The following is a 22,338-nucleotide window of genomic DNA, read 5'->3' on the forward strand; positions in this document are numbered from 1 at the left end:
GTCAGTGGGTCAAAATAAAAGCCTTAAATGTCATTAGAAAGCATTAGATTTGACTCCACCAGGCCTTATATCTCGATTTCTATCTAGTTATGACATGAATTGACTTTTTTTTACTCCAAAAGTTCACGATATGTTCATGAAATATAAGAGATCTTGACACAAACGCACAACATTGCAGTTTTTAATGAGATTTTTGCTCAATAGTCGGCCATTGTTCGATTTAAGGCGAATATATAGAATTTTCACACAGATTTTTTGCTAGTTTTCTCCCTTAACATCTTAAAACAGACAAAACTCTACCTTTATGGTGTTTGTTTTGTTAAATTAAAGAGCATAAATCTGACTTAAGCTACAAACTTCTGGGCGTCAGTGTTTTCCATCCATCCCTCATCTTTGTTTCCCGTTTTTTAAAATATATTTTATACCTGTTCCGTTGGTGTCATTCTTCCTCACTCTTCGCTCTAACCTTATTTTAACCTCTGCCCTCTCTGTGACCTCCCCGCGACCTCTGCGCAGGGTCACTCTCGACCCCAACAAACTGCAAACGTCCAAACCCTCGGCTCAGGCAGCAAAGAGCCTTAGTAAGTCCCGCCCACTTCCTCCTCATCGGCCAATCACAACCAAGTCCATCCCATTATTTTTTTTATCATTTCATGTTTTTGAACTTGTAAAATGGTCGGGTTTGTGCCGATAATTGGATTCAAACTGACATTAGGTATTCGCTACTTGAAAAATAATTACATTACGCAGCTATTTTTCCCTAATCGGTGTAAATGACAAAAAACTCATGGAGTAGGTGAGATTTGTGATTCATAATCCTGTTAATCCACTTCCTGTTCCGCTCTGGAAATGTAGTTGATGCCGACTCTCACCAGACTCTTCGCTGTTACACGACCAAAGGAAGCGAGACTCGACATTCTGATTAGCGAGCTAAATCTAAATCCCCAGACTAAAATCACAAGTCTTATTTAGTCTGGGGATCACCACTAGGAGGGGCGTGGTTTACGATCGTCCATAGCCGTTTATTGGGCGCTACGATTGTGTATCATGTGTCTGCACTAGCCACAGCCAATCGTATCATCGCGAGCTTCCGTAGGCTACGTCGAATAGCTCGTCCTCGTCTTGCCGTCCCTCCTCGTTCTGTGATTGGTTCCCAAATCCGTGCGAAGATTTCGGCCATGGTGGACGCCAGGCTAAGTCAGCACAGGTGTCGGAATAGATGGGAGCAACCACAGACTGTATATAAATGGACGGCTTCTCCTCACTCCTCCCCGTTTACCATAATGACCACGGTCGAGGGGGAATTCATGGCGGGATTTACAGACTCCTCCTCCCCAGCTCTGACGAAGCATGTTCCTAAAAAGGGCATAAGGGCGGGATCTTCACCGTAGACTCGGCCCTTGTGTGACGTGTAGCTCGCGCTGCTCCAATGCTAACAGTCAGAGATTTATAAAATTCTTCTTACGAAAACCAGCCTGGTTTCTTAAATTGTGACTAACCCAGCGTTATCTCAGGAGGAATATCGAGCCTAGTCTAGTGTTGAAAAAAACTGAAACCAGGCGTTAATGTTGTTATTAACGTGTCTAAACTCCAATGCTTTTCAATGGGGGACTAGCGGCGATATGGAGGTTCTACAGCAATGGCGGAGCAGTGGTGGCCTCTAGTGTTGTGGGCGTAAAGCAGAGCGGCCATTGGGAGCAACATCCATGAGCGTTTGCTGAGCAGCGCCCCCTTTTGAGGGAATCAAGAGTTAGAAATTGCATTGGTGTGTTTGTGGAAACAAGATCAAATATTCCAAACCAGTGAAACAGGAAACAGAAATGTTTATGAGCTAGTTTATCGAGTGTTAGTATCTGTCAAGGCTCATTACTGAGGTAGTGAATATTAAAAGCGGTAAATATTCAGACTTAATTAAAGCAGTACTAAGTAACATGTTCACCTTAAAGGGGCTATACCTGATTTTTTCGTTTCAAACAATGAAAGAGGAAGCCACGAAACTGAAATGATGGTGGGGGAACAAACCCATGCCTAATCTTCCTAACATGTTTGTAGCATCCCAATTCTTAAAAGGGACATGTTGATCGGCACATTTCATGGCTTGCAGGGTCACTTTTCCAAGAATGCTAGAAAACGAGCCTCCAAGTTCATGAAATTGATACAAATGCTAATTAGATCTACAGTGTTTTCCCCACAAATGTCTGAGTTTACAATACATTTAAGGAAGATAAAACAAATTTCATTCCATAACTAGGAAAAAAAATCAGGTATAGCTTCTTTAATAAATCCTTTCCGTAGTCCCTGTGCGGGTAATACAAGTGTTAATGGTATGATTGGAGGGTCTTTCACCAACACACACTAATGGAATCACGAAGAAGAAGCTAACAGGCTAACGGGCAAAGCTAACTGCGGGCTAGCGTCACTTTAAACAGTATTTACAGCCAAGTTTGAGTGAAAAAAATGATCTCCATGTATAATTGGATGTACAATGTCCCTCTGTCCCTTCACTTTTTCTTGTCAGCGTAGTATTTACTCTCCAAGACAATTAAAAGGTTAAAAAATCGCAACTTGCTACGACAGCTGCAGTTGCGCTTATGGCCTCTAGGGGCAAGAGTTACTTAGTACTGCTTTAATGATAGTGTAGCCGGGACAGACTAAACACTGAAGCTGTAAAGATATTATAAAGCAACCAGCGACAAAAGTTACACAACATTTCTAAGATTTGTCACAGTGGGTTTAGCTGCTCAGTTTAAAACCGTCTTCTCTGTAAATTATCTGAAGCAGGACGTCACTTCCAGGGCTTCCTTTTCACACTTTTGATCTACATATTACTACCTCCCTACTATCTTGGTTAAATAAAAGGTAAAAAATAAAAGGTCAATATTTATTATATGCAGATTAAAAGTTCTCAGAGTTTTCAGTTGCTCCCATCTTTTGGCAATAAGACGCTCTAAAACAAACTTAAAAAGCGAGACAAAACGATAAGGCACAACCCGACGTCTCCATCATCCCCCACACTCTCACTCTCCTCCTCCATCCTCCCGTGAAGCTCTGCACTGACTCTGTGGCCTGACTCCCGTTTCAGATGCTCAGGTAGGAGCTAGGCCGCAGAGGGAAGGTGGTAGGAAGCAGAAGATGTAGAGTAAGGATCCTCGTTTGTGGAGAATGTGATGAAAGTCTGTCTCTGCTGTCTCTGTGGCTGCATCAGTAGGACTTATTTATGTATCTGTCCATTCAGTGTAGGGTTTTTTTTTTACAGTGTAGGAAAAAAGGGACTCATTTTCATCTTGTGGTTTCAGGAATGTACGTTTTTGTCCTATTTTCTTGACTTTTTTGGGTCATTTACCTCCTTTAGTAGATATTTTTGTCTATTTTTAAGTCTCAAGTTTTTGCTCTGGAGACACATTTTCCCCCAGTTTTACACCATACAGTCTGTCTCCTTTTTGTCTTGCATTACAAGCACACAAAGAAGGATATTTTTAGTATTTTTTTTTAGTATTTCAAACCTTCATATTCAGCTTCTGGTCGTGTGTGGCCTCTCTCTTTCTCTCTGTTCTGTTTATTTTACTGTTTTACACTCTTGTTTTTGTCGGTGACGGCTTTAAACTTTATTACTCACTCAGCGCTGGTCAAAGGTTCGGACACGCCTCTTTTTTTCTTTTCTTCAAATAACCAAATGCTTTGAGTAGCTCGGACTTGTTTCATTATATGCACTGAATGACATTTTGTTTAATTGCAAAGCGAGGAGAGGGTGAAAAGTCAATTGCCTCCCCTCGAGAAGAAAATAAAAGTAAACATTGCTCAAGCTCCTCCCCCTTCTCTCCTGATTGGACGGTTCACAGGGAAGCTCGTCTCATTGGTCGAAGTGAAAGCCTGGAGATTCTGATTAGTGTCTGAAAGCCCCTTATGAGAGACTCTCAGAATCGTGAGGCCGTCCTTCTGTGGACCCCACACCTGCAGGAGGAGCCATAAGGGGCTGGTGCCGTGTGATTTAGGCGGCTCCAACAGCTCCAAGAATGGATCCTCAGGAGACTCTGCTCTTCCTGCACTGTTATTCCACTATGAGTTTCAAAAATAGTACCAAGATTTTGAACGATATAAAAATATTCAGCCTGTTTTTAGTGTTAACACTTTTCAAATTGTCAATTTTTGTGGTACTAACCGTTAGCGCTGAGATAAAAACTCAAGTATTTAGTCAAGTATTTGCATTCAACATTCTAACCAGTGACTTCCACTTAAGAAATATTGATGTTTTTAAGAGTTTTTTTTGTTTTTTTCTCTCACATTTTTGCCGGTCTGCTAGTACCGGAAGCGGAAGTCATGATGTCACACTGCCCAGATGGTCAATTGTCTAAAATAAATTGTCAAACATTTACTCTTACAGGCTATCACTTTAACTAGGGGGCGGGGTCAATAGCAGTTTATGGTATTGTTAATCTTTTAACTCCCGCCTGAACCGAGAGGATCTTTTTCCTCACGTCATCAGATTTTTTTTTCCATCATTTTTTTGTTGGTTATTCAACTCATTTTTGTTACTTTTTTGTCACATTTTGTCTTTTTTTTTTTGGTCATTTTTTCGTCATTTTTTTTAATCAAATTTTTGTCAATTTTTGTCATTTTTTTTGTCATTTTTTCATCATCAATTTTTAATCAAATTTTTGTCCTTTTTTTGTCACATTTTTCTCAAATTTTTGTAATTTTTTTGTCACATTTTTGTAATTTTTTGTCACATTTTTGTCAATTTTTTGTCATTTTTTCGTCAATTTTTTGTCAATTTCTTGTGACATTTTTGTGACATTTTTGCCACTTTTTCCATACATTTTTCGTCATTTTTGTTTTCATCTCAGTTTTGTTGCTTTTTTCCAGAAGCTTTTGGACTGGGTTAAAGCCAAACTGGAGAAAATGTGCTCGGTTCAGGTGGGAGTTAAGGGGTTAAACAAATACAATTCCCAAATACTTTGTAATACTCCAAACCAGCCATTCTCAACCTTTTCACTCCAAGTTCCACCTCGTAAAATATAATAGTATAATCCAAGTACCAAGATGAAATCAGGACACAACTGGGTCTAAGAAATTACCTAATCTCAACACAGTCCAGTCTACGATATTTGACAGTCTCCACAACGGATAATCCCTGGACAAGTGAGAGCCTTCACAAACACCAAAGTAAATCTGAGTCAAAGCTACTCAAAGTGTTTAAGTCGAGTCTCCTTTTCGGGGTTTGTGTCCGGACTTTTGCCGGTTCTGTTTTGGTTTCTGTTTGAACTGAACTGATTTTGTGCACCCCGTGTGTTTGTGTGTCTCCCTGCCGTGCGTCGCTCGTTGGTTCGATTCCAGAGTCTCCACTGAGTTTGAGAGAAATGGGAGGCTCGAGGGTTCAAGGTGAGGCCCGGACCCGGAGCTGTGGGGTCTGACCGGCAGCGGGACGTCCGGGACTAGACCGGGACTGAACCGGGACTGAACGGGGAGTAAAGACAGACTGAATAGGGACTTAACTGGGACTAAACCGGGACTGAACCGGGACTGAACCGGGAGTAAAGAGGGACTCAACAGGGACTAAACCGGGACTAAACCAGGACTGAACCGGGAGTAAAGAGGGACTGAAGAGGGACTGAAGAGGGACTAAAGAGGGACTAAACCGGGACTGAAGAGGGACTGAAGAGGGACTAAAGAGGGACTAAACCGGGACTAAACCGGGAGTAAAGAGGGACTGAAGAGGGACTGAAGAGGGACTAAAGAGGGACTAAACCGGGACTAAACCGGGAGTAAAGAGGGACTAAAGAGGGACTAAAGAGGGACTAAAGAGGGACTAAAGAGGGACTAAACCGGGAGTAAAGAGGGACTGAAGAGGGACTGAAGAGGGACTAAAGAGGGACTAAACCGGGAGTAAACCGGGAGTAAAGAGGGACTCAACAGGGACTAAACAGGGACTAAACAGGAAGTAAAGAGGGACTGAAGAGGGACTGAAGAGGGACTGAAGAGGGACTGAAGAGGGACTAAAGAGGGACGAAAGAGGGACTGAAGAGGGACTGAAGAGGGGGACTGAAGAGGGACTGAAGAGGGACTGAAGAGGGACTAAAGAGGGACTAAAGAGGGACTAAAGAGGGACTGAAGAGGGACTGAAGAGGGACTGAAGAGGGACTGAAGAGGGACTGAAGAGGGACTGAAGAGGGACTGAAGAGGGGCTGAAGAGGGACTGAAGAGGGACTGAAGAGGGACTGAAGAGGGGGACTGAAGAGGGGGACTGAAGAGGGGCTGAAGAGGGACTAAAGAGGGACTAAAGAGGGACTAAAGAGGGACTGAAGAGGGACTGAAGAGGGACTGAAGAGGGACTGAAGAGGGACTGAAGAGGGACTGAAGAGGGACTGAAGGGGGACTGAAGAGGGGGACTGAAGAGGGGGACTGAAGAGGGGGACTGAAGAGGGACTAAACCGGAATTGAACCGGGAGTAAAGACAGACTGAACCGGGACTTAACTGGGACTTAACTGAGAGTAAACCGGAGACTAAAGAGGGAACAATCCGGGACAAAACCGGGAGTAAGCGAAGACTAAACAAGGGACTAAACTGGGACTAAACCGAGAGTAAAGACAAACTGAACAGGGACTAAACTAGGACTAAACCGAGAGTAAAGACAAACTGAACAGGGACTAAACTGGGACTAAACCGAGAGTAAAGAGGAACCAATCCGGGACTAAACCGGGAGTAAGCAAAGACTGAAACTGGGACTAAAGACTGACTGACCCAGGAGTGAACTGGGACTGAATAGGGGGGAAATACATCAGGGGTAAACTGGGACTAAACCGAGAATAAAGAAAGACTGAACAAGGACCAATCCAGGACTAAACCGGGAGTAAACTAAGACTAAGCAAGGACTAAACTGAGACTAAACTGAGATTAAACTGTTACTGAACGGGGACTAAACTGGGACTGAATAGGGAATACATCGGGGGTAAACTGGGACTAAACCGAGAATAAAGAAAGACTGAACAGGGACCAATCCGGGACTAAAGACTAAACCAGGACTAAACTGAGATTACACTGGGACTGAACGGGGACTAAACCAGGGGTTCTCAAACTTTTAAGTCCAGAGTTTGCGAAGGCCTGAACTAAACCAGGACTAAACCGAGAGTAAACTGGGACTAAACCCTGACTAAACAGAAACTAGTATAAATATTGACTAGACTGGATTTAAATCACATCTAAACCAGGACCAAACTGGACTAACGTGGACGTCCCGGCACAGCCCTGTTCCCCCACAGCCCTGTTTTGTCCCGTCAAATCCCAGTCGCTCCTGCTTTTAAGCTGATTTGTTTAAATCTCGTGTCTCCCGCCTGTTCCGGAAGTGCCTTGTTGTTTTGGCTGCGTTTGGTGCATGGCTCTGCATGGCTCTGGACTCCACATTCTACCCTGATTTTTCTACATATTTGTTTTAATTTGTTCATCGATGACTTTGGGGGAAACAAAACGCTGGTCGTGCCTTAAACTCCTGAACTTTTGCCTTTTTATCGAAGCATGCTCTGTGGAATGTCTGTCTGGTGGAAACTGAAACATCCCAGGAAGTTTGGACCAAAGACCAAATGTTCATGGCAAGATTCTTGGGGAAAAAAAATCACATTCATTGTTTTTTCTACTGATTAAGTTGATCAAAAGTGTTTGTGGCATTAAAAATATAGTATTTGGGTCTGCAAGTGGTTAAGGATTTTTCATCTTCTACAGACTCCAAACTTTACAGACTTTTAGCTCATATTTTGAAGGTTTTACAGAGGAGTTTTATAATAATAAAAAGGTATTGAGCCACAAACAAAAAACTAAACAAGATCCAAAATCCCCTCTGAAAAAACCTTTGTAACTATAATATACCAACAAAATAAAACCATACATTTAAACCTGGATCTACACTGGAAAAATTATGTTAAATGTTAATAAAAAAATGTTAGAGATAAATAAAATCTTTATGTTGAATTTGAGCAGGTTTGAATAAAGAGAAGATATAAATCGAAGCATAATCACCAAGCTAATTTTGTTTTGTTTATGGAAAACATGTAAAAAGACATTTTTCTGAAACACATTCTCTACAAAATGGCTGAGGCAGTTATGCTATGTGGCTAACGAAATGCTAACGCCAATGGAACAAACCAAAATCCCACTTAAATTCAAATTAAGTTTGTAGATTGTAGAAGTTTGTTAGATTAATCGCTTGGCTGTGAAAGATGCATTAATTTTTTTAATTTATTTTTTATGACACTCCAGGATCAGTTGTTTTTATGGGTTTGTACCAGAAACTGTCCTTTTTTCACTTAAAAAGTTGCATAGTGCACCTTTAAGCGGTGCCACTTAAGCTTTATGAATAAAATACAATTTTCATGCACTTTCACAGCCAAGTGATTAATCAATTTTTTGTAAAAATTATTGCTAGATTAATGAATCATTACCAAAATAACCAAGGACTTGGGAACCCAGGGTGCTGAGGGGGCTGCAGCACCCCCTGGTGGATAGTTTGGGAACTGCAGGCAATATTAATAAATAGGAAATATGCGCAGAAAAAGCATTTTTTGGCAATTAGCAATTATTTTCAGTAAAAGTGGAATTTCTGCTTGTTCCATTGGCGTTAGCTTTAATATAGATTAGATTAGTTCAAACCTACTCCTTTAAGGACGTGTTTATGGAGTAAACTTAAAGTGAACGTTTGTAGGAGAACGTTTTTGCAAACTCTGCTTTCTGATGAGACACAGACAGATATTAATGACAAAGCAAAACACTACAGACCTTAACTTTACAAAGTAGGTTTTAATTCAAAACGTTCATGGCATTTTTGTTCCATTTGAGTCTGTGTTTACTCGAAAGCGATTAATCGATTATGGAAATAGTTGACGACTATTTTAGTATTAGTTGTTTCAGCCACACTTGAAATAATACAAAATAATCTGAAGTAAGAAGAATATCCTTGTTCTATTGGCAACAAGAGGTTTTCTCTGATCTAAGACTAGACCAAACTTAGGATTTAACTTCTTAATTCAAGTAGATTTTTATTATTTCTTTTTCCAGTGTATCCTTTCATCGCTTTTATTTGAAAGTATAAGATGACAGAAAGCTTGAAATACATATTATTTACATATTTACATCAGCTAAAGTTTAAAATTAATATCTCTACATTTATTATTATTTTTTGTTTTTGGTCCAAACTTTGCGAATCCACCAGACCCTCCCTCTCCTCTCCTCGTCCTCCTGTTTGTTTTTAAATCTAAATCCAGCCTCACGCCGCCCCCTCTCTCTCCCCCCGCAGCCGCCACGTCCCGTCGTCGGACCCGGCGGCGCCGAAGTGCCCCGAGACGAAGCCCCGCTCCCTGCGCTTCACGTGGAGCATGAGGACGACCAGCTCCATGGAGCCGGCCGAGATCCTGCGCGAGATCCGCAAGGTCCTGGACGCCAACAACTGCGACTACGAGCAGCAGGAGAGTTTCCTGCTGCTGTGCGTCCACGGCGACTCCCGCGCCGAGAACCTGGTGCAGTGGGAGATGGAGGTGTGCAAGCTCCCGCGGCTGTCGCTCAACGGCGTGCGCTTCAAGAGGATATCCGGGTCGTCCATGGCCTTCAAGAACATAGCGTCGAAAGTGTCCAACGAGCTGAAACTATGAAAGAAATTACCACGAAAGTATATATATATAAATATATGAGAGCGCTGCAAAAAGTGATTTCCTGAGTAGGTTAAGATCAGAACTGGGAACGTCTGGCCTTGATTTGAGGATTTGAAAGATCTGACATTTGGACAGGGTTAGTTTTGTCGACTTGTATTAAAAGTAGTTCATGAGACTAAAACTAGAGCTAAATCTCCAGATATTTTCCTCAACTTAAAAAACTAAGTACAAGTAATTTCTAAAAAAAACTGTAAATTTGTCCTCGATTTGAGTAACTGTTAACATTTTTCTACTTAAATCACGGGGAAAAAGTCTCATCACACTCAAAATTAGGTTTAAAGAATAACTTAAATAAGAAGTATCTACAACTATCTTTTTCAAGTTTACAAATATGCCTATTTACTTAGAGTTTTAAAGGTTTTGTTGACTGTATTTCCTCATTATTTCAGTCAAAGTCATGTTTTTGCTGACCAATAAATTAAAAGAAGTAAATAACTACAACTAAAATTTATAGAGGTTTTTATCAACTCATAAAATCTAAATACAAATTAAAAGTCTTAAAATAAGAACATTTGTCTTTGGTTTAAGGCCCTAATTTCAGGAAATCTGTCCATGAGGCAAGTTCACAAATAAAAAGATCTCTCTGCATTCAAAATTATACAAAAATCTTATCTTAATTTACATAAAATCAGTTTTTTGTAGGTGCTTTTTCTTGATTTAAGAGTAAACAACTTGAATCTGGGACAAATCTGCTTATTTCAAGATGACTTTTTTCAGTGTACTTCTCTGTATTAGTTTTGTCCACTGAAATATATCATACATTTTATTTTTGTCGACTAATATGAGAGAACAACTACATTAAAAGTAGTTAATGAGACTAAAACTAGAGCTAAATCTCCAGATATTTTCCTCAACTTATAAAACTAAGTACAAGTAATTTAGAAAAAAATGTAAATTTGTCCTCGATTTGAGCAACTATTTCCATTTTTACACTTACATCACAGGAAAAAATCTCATCACACTTAATCGATTTAAAGAATAACTTGAAAAAGATAGTTGTAGATACTTCTTAATTTAAGTGTACAAAACTTGCCTTTTTACTTAGTTTTAAAGGTTTTGTAGAGTTAATTTCCTCATTATTTCAGTCAAAGTCATGTTTTTGCTGACCAATAAATTAAAAGAAGTAAATGAGACCAAAACTTCAACTAAAATTCATAGAGGTTTTTATCAACTCATAAAACTTAAGTACAAATTAAAAGAAGGGACTAACATCTGTGACAGTAATCTTAAAATAAGAACATTTGTCTTTGGTTTAAGGCCCTGATTTCAGGAAATCTGGTCATGAGGCAAGTTAAAAAATATATATGTATCTTTCTGCATTCAAAATTATACAAAAATCTTATCTTAATTTACTTTAAATTAGTTTGTTTTAGAGTTACTCAAATCAGGGACAAATCTACTTACTTCAAGATGACTTTTTTCAGTGTACTTCTCTGTATTAGTTTGTCCACTGAAATATATCATACATTTATTTTTTGCTGACTAGGCTGAAACTAAATTAAAACTGGTTAATGAGACAAAAAGTAAAATGTATAGATGTTTTTGTCGACTCATAAAAACTAAGTAAAAAAAAAAGAGGCAAAAATTAAATATGTTTTAATACAATAATATAAATGTAAAGTCGACTTAATATATTTTAGTTCTTCTTTACCAGATTTACGATTAAAGTTTTTGTCGGCTGAAACTAAAAAGAATTGTTTGACAAAATGGCCTTGTCCCCCAAAGACTAAAACTAAAATAAATTGTCAGAATTACCACTTTTTTGCACTTGGAATATGAAAAACAACCTCTTATTTCAAGTAAGTTGAGATTACTCTCTAATTTTAAGTTCAGAAAACTTAAAAACTTGGATTTCTGTGACTTCATCAAATCAAGGCCAAATGTACTTGATAGTTTCACCTTCTCCTCGATCACTTTTTGCAGTGGATTAGTATTTAAAAGCTGTACAATCACCCACGTAGCAGTTTTTTTTTTTCTTTCCAAAATCCAAAAAAACCTTTTCTTTTTTTTTTTCTTTTTTTTTTTTTAAGTGCGAGAGTATGTACGGGATGTTATACTGTATAGAAAACTAAAAAAAAAAAAAAAAAAAAAAGCTTTTGGCAATAATCACAGATACTAATATCTTCGGGGGCCGTTTATTGGTCGACATGAAAACGTGGCAGCGGAGTTTTGGACGCGGATCGGGTGCGGAATTTGAGAAAAAGGAAAAAAAGAAGTGGATTTGTTTTTGAGAATTGGGACGTTTTTGGATCAGGAGTTCGAGGCAGATGTTTTTGGGGCTGCACGAACGGATATTTAGAAGGAATTTGAACATTATTAGGGCTTCACACTTCAATTAACTTGCCTTAAATCTATATTAAGTAACCATTTCAACATATTAAGTACCATTAAATGTAAAATGGAAATCATGAGCACTTTCTTTTTTCACCAACTTTAGACTTAAATGAAACTTCTGCGCCTTTTTACGATATTTTGTGGCTTCGGTTCCATATTGTATTGGTAATTTGGCTTTTTAAACTCGCTACTTTATTAAGGGGAAGAGCACTGCCATAAAATAGTAGCTTGAGATGATGTAATCCTTCCTCTGCCTTATTTATCAAAAGTTAAATGTGTGTCCCATAAACGAAAATACCATAAGTGACCACTGGCAAGTTTCTAAAATAGGTTTTTTGGTTTAAATTTTTACCTTTTTTCTTTTTCCTTGACCAGTCTCTCGCATCTCCATTCTTAAAAAAAAAAAAAGTCATCTGCTTTAAAAAATCCGTGTCCAGACTCCTCCGGTGCCACGTGTTGAATCTGATTTGTCATGCTGTGAATGGACAGAGCATTTGTAGTCTTATTTATTTCACCCATTCTTTTGTTTTTTGTTTTTTTTTCCCTCAGAGAAGTTTAAAGGACGGCTTTTATGTTCTCACTGTAAATAATGTAATCTTAATTTCAGACAAAACGCTTCACCGCAATACCAGTTTTTTGTTTTTCTCTTTTGTATTTTGTTGAGGATGAGGTGTAGAGACGATGAGTCCGTGTACAAATGGCCACACGTGTCGACATTAAAAAGTGTCTGTCAAAAAAAACTGCCTCTTTGAGAGTTTTCCTACAAAAGTGTGATCTCGGTAGATTTGATCCAGTTTTGTAAAGTGCGTACTGTCGTGTCCTCGGGCAAGACACTTTACCCACCTTGCCTCCAGTGTCTGCTACGTTGGTGTATGAATGGGTGACTGGAATCCTTATATTATATAAAGTTCGGGAAAGTCCTCAGTTACCATGGAGATCCGCCATCTTTGCAGCTGTTAGCATACATTTCCATTGACTAACATTAGCTAAAAACTGTATAAAAAGTGGAGGAAAATGAAGTCCATGTGTTTTAATGTGAACAATAAATCCAGTATTTTAACTTTTAAAATCATTTAAAAATTGCTGCTAATCCCATAGTGCTTAGCGATATGAGTTCCCTTATTAGCAAACAAAACATTAACTCTTGAAAACCATAAATATTTCTGAGCCTCAGTTACTGAAACTACTTATTTCTCAGACTCTTTAGGAAAAAAATGCTGCACCTACTGCTAAAAAAAAGTAATATTTACTAAAGTCACTACTTCCGTGGTTAGCGTAGCTGCTGCGCTGTTAGCATTAATCTCCGCTAACCCGGATGTACCAATTTAGGTAAATACTTTTATAGCAGTAGGTTCAGCATTTTTGACTAATGGGCCTGATAAGTGTTCAGTAGTTGAACATATTGAAATATTTTTGTATGAATGAGTTTTTTGTAGTTTCTCACATCTCGGGACCCGGAAGTAGAGCTGTGACGTCACCACTAATGAGCGGAGACCATTTTTACAGTTTTAAGGAATTTCACCCCAAGTCAGAGGTTTATAGTTGGTAAATTTGCATATGTTCCAAACCTGTCTAAGAGCTATGGACGCTCCTGAGACTCTGGGAACATCTGTAGCGTGAGTGGTGGTCCAGGGGCCGATGGCACAGACTGGTTGCTTCGATTCTGTCAGTGCCCCAGGGTGGCTGTGGCTACAACAGTGGGCAAGGCAACTTTATTTATACTGTGTGTTTCATATACAAGGCAACGGAGTGGCTTACCAGGACCACGGAGTGAAGGAATAATGACTCTTGTGTTACGCTTTGAGAGACTTGGTAATACAGGCGTGTAAAGTGCAATACAAGTGTGAGGTATCATTGATCTGAACCCGCTCAGCCCTGGTCTGTGCGTTACAGAATTGTCTTGCAGGACTTTCCCTTTAAGACTGTGGCGTCGCCACATTGAGGCTCCAGTCGGCGACAAACTGGATCAACTTTATAAGAACTTTGATACAAAATGCTCTTAAGGTTTAGTCTCTAAGTCAGCCTTGAACTCAGGAAGCCGTTTGTTCTCAGCGTTTCCTCGGAGCAGGAGTGGAAATGGGCTCAGACAGACTCGAGTTTGAATGTTGAACATCTTTATTTACTGCAGATCCATCCTCACTTTTTAACCGTTTCTTAAATAGAACAAACCAAACGTGGTACAGTGCATTCAGGACAGTTCAGTCGGGAGTGTACAGGGGTGAGGGGACGGGGGGAGGGGGGAGAGTTACTTCTGTTCTGGGATCAGGTCGTCAATGGCCTGACCCTTCTCCAGACGTTTCTCCATGTCGACGAGCAGCTTGATTCCATCCACCACCATCTGCACCAGCTCCACCTCTGAGAAGCCCAGACGGTCGGCATTGGAAATATCAAATACTCCTCCGACAGCTGCGGTGTCCACGCCACCTGAGGGAGCGAGAGAGAAGTACATCAGACTCCGCCCACAGGCGCCAGTGCAGAGGAGCAGGGCAACGCCAAGATACTCAGGTGGAATTTATGTTATATTGATTATATTTATTATTCAGTATTACAGATTCAGCTCAGGGCAGAATAGAGGTTTTAAAAAATGGCCAAATCCACGTTTCTCACATGTTCAGCTGACGGGACCTTCCTCGTGATTATAAAAGTCTAGGCAGTGCCAGTGTGGTGTGTTTTATCCTTAGCCTGTAATGAGTTATTCCTATAAACCATGTTTAACACAAGACATTGCGATTCATACTTTGATTTCAATCGTAATCATCCAGAAAACAAAGCACATCCGTTTTTCCCCAAGAAATAAAGTGAAATATTGCTGTGCTGTTTACCCCAGCCCTGTTTCCAGTTGAAGAAAATGTCATGATTCAGTTGATAAGTTGTTTTGGTTTAGTGCTGAGATGATACAGTTGTGACCGGTTCATCTTGTGCGTCATTGACATTCCAGACACAACAAATGTTAAGATCAGACCAAACAAACAAACCACGCCAATGCCACATTTAGCAGCTCCATGTTTGAGATCGAACTACACCTCACAGTCCCGGGACAGTAACGTATTAAAGCCATGTGATTCTCACCGGTGCCTCGCTTCTGCAGCCGCAGCCTCTTGAGGACGTCCTCGAACTGTGGGTTCTTGCTCATGTTGGGCAGCTTGACGTGGACGCCGGCCCTGAGCCCGGTGCCCAGGTTGGAGGGGCAGGTCAGGACGTAGCCCAGGTGCTCGTTCCACATGAACTGGTGTCCGTGCTGCTTGAACAGGTCCTCGATCTACGGCAGGACAAGGACGTGAGGAAACCACAGACCACAAAGCTGCTGATGGATTCAGACAAATCAAAGTTTCAGCTCAGACCTTAGTGAGGCCGGTGCAGAAGCGGGCGAACACCTCCTTCATGTTTCCTCCTTTCTGCATGGAGATCACCCTCAGATGGTCCTCCTCGTTCACCCACACCAGGAATGTCTTGTTGTTGTTGTGCCTGTGAGCAAACAACTGGTTAAGAAGGTCATAAAACTAAGCCAAAGACTAACTAGATCAAAGCCAAACTGCAGAATATTTTATGTATTCTTAAATATACTGATCAACCTACAGCAGGTAAAATAAAGCATTCAGAGGAGGGTCCAACAGATTTAAACTTTGCGTTCAGAGTGTTGTCAAAGCTAAGCTGCAATAATGAGCGGATAGTTCCTGCTCTCAGCAAAGTTACAGGTAAAGTCTGAGGCAGCTCGCAGTAAACACGTTTTTCCACTTATATAAGTTCTTGTCCCTTTGTGTTATTTTGTGGTCCAGGCCTCACCAGATGCCGCGGGCGTCGGGCCAGTCGCGGCCCATGCCAGAGGCCAACAGCAGAGGAGACACTGGTTTGTCGAACAGGAAGTGGTCGTCGATGAGCTGCTGCTGCTCCTCCTCCGTCATGTCCTTCAGAGCGTAGTATTTGCCCTTCAGGTCGCCACTCAGAGAGTCCAGGGCTGCACAGACACAAACACGGCTTTAATGAACACTCTGAGTCACTAAACCTCACAACACTCATGTTACAGTAGAACTTTCAGGATTCAGACACTGGCGTTAGGGTAAAGATTTCAACATCTAACACTAATGTCTGACAAAATTATCCCTGACAGTTATACTCTGAATCACTTATTTTAAATCATAGTTTACACCAGTGAATGGTCCATTTCATAAAGAAAAGGCTTGACTCGTTTGCACAGGGAGGTCACACGGACCGTACGCCACACGCAAAGTTCAATACGGAGTCAGATAAAAGACAGGGCAGATTCTTAGCAAAGTCTTAAATATAATTGTGTTAATGTATTTGTAAAATGTAATTTAACCCGTCTCTAAACTAGCACTCTTTAGGGAGCACAGGCCAAATTATTGATGGCAACTAAGCTATAACGCCTGACTGCAGTGGTGTCTGCCTGCAGCCACTAGAGGGAGCCCTGTCCTGTCCTTGATCTGGCCCATGTAAATGCAATGATCACCTTCACTGGACATCTTTTCGATGGCGCGCCTCTCCCCGCGGCTGCAGTGTGGGGGCAGGGTGAACCCACGGATGCTACGGCCCGTTCGCACTCTGGAGCTCAGCACGTACGCCGGGTCCAGGTCGTCTCCGCCCTGACACCGAGGGAGGAGATGGAGACAGGGTTAGAAGAATTACACACAAACTCTTTTGGAAGTCAGATTTGATCCAGTAACGCTCGAGACAAACCAGTGAACAGTAACAGTTCTTGCTGGATGCTTTGCCTCTGATTTGGATTTGGACATTTACAAGTGAAACTTGGCTTTGTTTGATCAGGTCAATAACAGTCGCCTGCAGCTCAGCGCAGTCAGAGGATCTGATCACAGCAACGGGACAGTAATCAGGGTTTACTAAGAACTCCCGACAGCAGTAGTAATAGCAGTAGCAGTAGCAGCAGCAGTATTAGTTGTTGCATCAGTATTTAGGGCTGAGTACCGTTACATGATAACAGTATGAAAAGTATTGAAAAAAAGTTTAGGTACAACTGGTAACAAAAGCAGGTACAGAAAGTTTTGATGCCGTTTGGTTCAGCATTAAAAGTGACTTGGCTGTTTCAGCTCAAATAAATGATACACATTTCAAAGAAATAGTCTTTTATGGAATGTTCTAGAAGACAAATATTTTTGTATAGGTATCAGAAAAGTATTTGTTCAGGTATTGTAAACCAAGTATTGTTAAACTACCAGTACTAATCAAAGTACTAATATTATCCGTAGTACCTGTAGGTTATCTGACTGAGTTTATTATTTATTGGTTTATTTGGTCGGGACAGTGCAAGTTAATGAATCAAGCCACACCGGATTGTAGCCTTGTAGCACTCTCATACATCCTGGCCTATTGTACATGTTTTTTGTGGTAGGGGAAACTGGAGTACTCAGAGGAAACCTACGCAGCCACAGGGGGAGCATGCAAACTCCACACAGAAAGGCCCCGTCCAGGTGGGAATCAAACCCGACCTTCTAGCTGTGAAGCACGAGCGCTAACCACTGCTCTACTGTGCTGCCTGTTGATGTCAGTCTTGTGCTTATCTGTAGTAGTAGCAGTAGCAGTAGCAGTAGTAGTAGCAATACCTGTAGGTTGTCTGAGTTGATGTCGGTCTTGTGCTTGTCTGTAGTAGTAGTAGTAGTAGTAGTAGCAGTAGCAGTACCTGTAGGTTGTCTGAGTTGATGTCGGTCTTGTGCTTGTCTGTAGTAGTAGTAGTAGTAGTAGCAGTAGCAGTAGTAGTAGTAGCAGTAGTACCTGTAGGTTGTCTGAGTTGATGTCGGTCTTGTGCTTGTCTGTAGTAGTAGTAGTAGTAGTAGTAGTAGTAGTAGTAGCAGTAGCAGTAGTAGTAGTAGCAGTAGTACCTGTAGGTTGTCTGAGTTGATGTCGGTCTTGTGCTTGTCTGTAGTAGTAGTAGTAGCAGTAGTAGTAGTAGTAGTAGTAGCAGTAGTACCTGTAGGTTGTCTGAGTTGATGTCGGTCTTGTGCTTGTCTGTGGGCTTGTATCCTCCATGACGGTCCTCGATGACGGGGTCGAGCAGCTCCTTGAACACCTCGTAGGTCTCCTCATCTCCAGCCACACAGCCCACAGTCATGATGAACGGGTGACCTGCACACACCAGCCCATCACTACCGGGAGTGTCCCACCAGCACTGGGCACAGCGCTGGTGGAGACGTATACTGAGATGATGCACTTTGGTCAGCAGTAGTGGAGTCGTTTTTAAATGTGCTTTATAAGGATTCATTTGTTGAAGATAATGGGCCGCATGGCCAATATAAAAGATTTACCTCAATTATGTTTCCTTTGGGGACTAATTAAACAGGAGAGTTGACTTATCAGCCCACTGAAAATCCAATAAACCAATCATGTTTATCAAAGACTTACTGCCTTTGAGATTAGATTTGGAACTTAAGGATGTCTGCGTGAAGGGTCAGTTGTGTGACGGGTCATGAGTTTGGGTTCTGTCCCTTTAGCCTCTGCTCTCCCTGTTCTGTTCTGCATGTGCCTGTGCTTTACCGGGATTGTCCACCCCGGTCTGAATCACGTTGTCGATGGTGAAGCCGCTGGATGTCACGCGCTCCCGGAGGCGCGCGTACATGTCCTTGGTGAGCACCTTGGCCATGTGGTTGTGGTGTTTGGACAAATCCGGGTACTCATCGTCCACACAGCGCCGGTTCACAGTCAGCGTCAGTTTGCTCATGCACTTCGCGCTGCACAAACATAACCAGTTTATAACGCACGGCCCAGTTACAGCCGTGATTTTGAAGAGCCGTCTCAGTGTCACCACCAGAGGGCGCCACCAGCACGCGAAGCGCGCACATAACGGTACATCATGTTACCGGATCATTAAGAGGCCAATTTGTGCCACAGCGGGATTAACGAGTCCGAGACCTCGCACACACGAGCTGCTTGGTTCTAACGACTGCATTAATGTAAAACCCCGTTAATAAACCGCGACCTAAGGACGGAGGGATCGGATTAATCCATGTAAAGCCTGTTTACTGTGAGCTGCTGCTCAGATACAGCACCAGGGAAAACACCAGGCGTTTCTAAACCAGAGCCTTTGTTTCAGAGTTTGAGATGTGACGTTCCTTTGCAACGTCCTGCGCCAGTGCATTGTTACAGATCCCTCACCCTGCACGTGCGTGATGGAGCGTTAGATAACCACTGAGTGATGTCATTAGGACGAGTGGAGGAATCACAGCTGCCGCTAACGAGGCCTGATGAAGCCAGAGCTGCGCGCGGAGCCTGCGGTGTCACGCGGGCATCCTGCGCAGTGTGTGCGGCAGAGCGGACCCTGCAGTCCCCGGACAGAGCAGAGCCTGCAGTCCCCGGACAGTGCAGAGCCTGCAGTCCCAGGACAGAGCAGAGCCTGCAGTCCCCGGACAGAGCAGAGCCTGCAGTCCCCGGACAGTGCAGAGCCTGCAGTCCCCGGACAGTGCAGAGCCTGCAGTCCCCGGACAGAGCAGAGCCTGCAGTCCCCGGACAGAGCAGACCCTGCAGTCCCCGGACAGTGCAGCCTCTGCAGCTGATGCACGCGGGGCAGAGCTCACTGTGGCAGCTCGGGATTAAGTTATGTAACGCGGTAATCTTTGCCGCACCGCGCTGATAATGGACCCTCTTTTAGACTCTTAAGTGCTCCTGCTCCATATTGTGCTCTGCTGCGGAGGCGCTTATCCCTCACAAGGTCACCCAGAGCCCGCTCCTGCAGCAGCCATTACCGCACTGCGCCGCTGTGGATGCGCGCAGGCTCAGGCAGGAGGCTCAGGCAGGAGGATGAAGGGGACAGATGGCTGGGGGGGTCGTACCTGGGTTGTCCACGCCGGTCTGAATGACATCATCCAGGGTGAAGCCGCTGGGGGTCTGCTTGTCCCGTAGGCGCTCGTACATTTCCTTGGTGAGCACCTTGGCCATGTGGTTGTTGTGTTTGGAAAGGTCGGGATACTCATCTTCGTTGGAGTATTTGAGTTTCCAGTTGTTGTGCGTGTTTCCGAAAGGCATGGCTGCACCCTGGGTTAGGGCGGAGGAGGGGAGGCGGGGGGAGACGGAGGAGAGACGGTCAGAGTGAACATTTAGCCCCGTAGACCCAGCCCGCCCCGCAGCGTTTCACCACCGCATTAGTTCAGATTCACACTAGATTCACCCCGGGCCTAAGGAAATAAGCGGCTATGCATCTCCCCATTTAGCATTAGTGTCAAAGCCCCAGAAGAACAATGACAGCGGACAACAATGGGCCGAGGAGTCCGCCTCAGGTCCCGCTACAGCGCTGCTTCTTCCCCAAATAAACACATGCAAACCCGGGCACAGAGCAAACGGGACGATACCTGTTGTTTGCGGGTCTGAAGGTGACTGGTGCTGGGTGGAGTGGAGACAAAGATCCCTATTTTGTCCGGTGTGGGAGCTGGTGCAAACGGCTCCTCAGCGGCTGCTCTGCGGTGTCAGAGTGAGGCAGAGCCGCCTTTTATAGCCGCGTGTCTCCGCCCATTGGCCGCGGCCCACAGCCGCTCATTCAGCGGCCCCTGTCTGCTCCTGCCGCCATCATGACTTCAGATAAAAACATGTAGCACCCACAAAACAAAGAGCGAGGGGTCTGTGGAGGACCGGGACGCGTCTCCTCATGTGAGACAAAGGGTTTTGCAGTGCAGCCGAGGGGCTTCATGCCGGACTGAGACGCGCATCTTCAGTGGAAGATTTGAATGAAAGTCTTTCCTGGTTTATGCACATTCTATGTAAAGTAGAGTAGGGTAGAGAGTTTGTGTTAGAGCCATTCCAGTTGTGGGATGCTCCTGACGACTGGCCTTTTTAGGTGCAGTCTTCAGTCAGTCGCACAAACGTTGGCACATTTCTTCTTGCACGCTCTTCGTTGTTACTAAAGCCTTTTTTACAGTTCATCCTCAATCTGTCCCGCCACAAAAGTCGAACCAGAGAAGGTTCATATTTAGACAGACTGAGACTTGAAGCCATGGACTATTTTTGCATCACTGTTTTAGCATAGCATTTGCCCACGGTGCCTGCTGGTGAATACAACATCCTTGGCTTGGTTCTTTGATATAATAAACTGGTTATAAGAATGCATTGCCAGTGAGCGCTCCCAGATTGCGTGCCTACAGTGTCTGCTGTCATCTCGCCTCACATCCCCCCATCATCACCACCATCACACCGCCCTCCTGGAAGCGCGAGGGGGGCGGGTCTAGTTCATCCGAGCCCCCGTTTCTCTCCTCGGATCAACCAAAAAGCTTGATTATGTCGACAAAACATATGTAGAGTATATCGAAAATATTCGCGTTCATGTAGCGACTCTGAGCCAAAAGAATCTTGCAGGAATCTTCAAAGAGAGAGGCCGGAACCTGAAGGCGGCAGTAACGCGCCTCTATGCACCGCCCTCGTAGAAGAAGAAGAAGTACTTCCTCCCAAAACAAAACCACGTGTGCGGTCGGTGACAGCGAGTGAATGACTGAGAACCTTTCCCTGCTCCTGTTTCATCATTTCCAAAAGTTTCATATTGAAATCTGACATTTTATTCGCATCATCTGCTGCTGTTTTCCCTTGACGGTGAGTGGACGCCGCCTCACGCGCGCAGAACGCACGAGACAGACGTTAGCATTCGTGTAGCCATCAGTTAGCTCCGTTTAAGCTGCACGTTTGGACTATTAAACGCTTTACAATGATAGTTTCACCTTTTAACACATAAAAGCAAACTTTTCTACAGCATTATCGTGCTTTGTTTTTCGTTATTCATTTTAAATGTAGTTAAAAAGCGAGTATATACGTGAAAAGCAGTTGATGTTTGACAAGACGTTGATGGGAGAAGTAGCATTTTCATATAACTGTAAAACCAAGCAGCTCATAAAAGTCACGGTTGTAAATAATATATATATTTTTTAAATATTGCCCAGGCTGTATTTTTTATATATATTTCAAGTTGTAGGCATTTGCTCTTTATTTTTTGATACGTTTTTACACAATACAAGAAATAAATGTTAAACGTTCGCTAACTTACGTTACACTTTAAACGTTAAACGAGAACGGCTCTTCAAAAGCATGAAATATTATGTTTTTAGTGTCGTGATGCTGTCTTTTCTCACTATTTTTGGGTGTTTTTTTTACCCCCAAGATTAGTTGGAATTTATTAAGACATTTATCAATAACCGTTGATTCCGTTACCACCTCGAGTGGGGAAAAGTTAGCGACACGACACCATTTAAACCTCACAAAACATACGATTTATGATAACATTATTTTTGCTGTTGTACTCACGCGTCGTCCACTTTGTCGGACATCTTCCTCCTGTTAGAAACTCTGTAACAATCCTCAAAAAAAAAC

The 22,338-nt window shown here is 42.7% G+C and overlaps 3 protein-coding genes across 14 annotated transcripts in view; 2 read left to right on the forward strand and 1 right to left on the reverse strand.

Annotated features, from left to right (window-relative positions):
* mark3a (MAP/microtubule affinity-regulating kinase 3a) overlaps nt 1-9,737 on the forward strand; it is a 105,760-nt gene extending 96,023 nt beyond the window's left edge. For 5 of the 10 annotated variants that reach the window (XM_079573452.1, XM_079573456.1, XM_079573455.1 and 2 more), the window contains 2 exons: nt 5,335-5,379; nt 9,282-9,737. In XM_079573452.1, the coding sequence (XP_079429578.1) occupies nt 5,335-5,379; nt 9,282-9,633 (397 nt within the window). In that variant the 3' untranslated portion in view covers nt 9,634-9,737. Of the gene's footprint in view, nt 1-516; nt 582-3,082; nt 3,140-5,334; nt 5,380-9,281 lie in introns of all 10 variants that reach the window. The other 5 variants (XM_079573457.1, XM_079573460.1, XM_079573459.1 and 2 more) reach the window with 2 other exon arrangements.
* A 4,387-nt stretch (nt 9,738-14,124) lies between these two features.
* ckba (creatine kinase, brain a) lies at nt 14,125-22,310 on the reverse strand. 3 transcript variants are annotated; one of them, XM_079573536.1, is made up of 8 exons: nt 22,273-22,310; nt 18,532-18,725; nt 17,969-18,123; nt 16,496-16,628; nt 15,811-15,982; nt 15,369-15,492; nt 15,097-15,286; nt 14,125-14,451 (listed from the first exon to the last, which is right to left on the reverse strand). In XM_079573536.1, exons 1-8 carry the CDS (start codon nt 22,293-22,295, stop codon nt 14,273-14,275), a joined length of 1,170 nt encoding a protein of 389 aa, XP_079429662.1. In that variant the 5' UTR covers nt 22,296-22,310; the 3' UTR covers nt 14,125-14,272. The 3 variants fall into 3 exon arrangements, with proteins under 3 accessions (XP_079429662.1, XP_079429663.1, XP_079429664.1); XM_079573537.1 differs by lacking the exons at nt 18,532-18,725; nt 22,273-22,310 and adding exons at nt 19,824-20,025; nt 20,340-20,498; XM_079573538.1 differs by lacking the exon at nt 22,273-22,310 and adding an exon at nt 19,921-20,025 and having other exon boundaries at nt 18,532-18,628.
* The window catches only part of trmt61a (tRNA methyltransferase 61A), a 43,369-nt gene continuing 42,366 nt past the window's right edge, over nt 21,336-22,338 (forward strand). The window contains exon 1 of the mRNA XM_079573565.1: nt 21,336-21,567. The gene's annotated coding sequence lies outside the window, so the exon portion shown is untranslated. The remainder of the gene's footprint in view (nt 21,568-22,338) is intronic.

The sequence above is a fragment of the Gobius niger genome (genome assembly GCF_951799975.1).
Source record: "Gobius niger genome assembly, chromosome: 16".
In the NCBI taxonomy this organism is placed as follows: domain Eukaryota; kingdom Metazoa; phylum Chordata; class Actinopteri; order Gobiiformes; family Gobiidae; genus Gobius; species Gobius niger.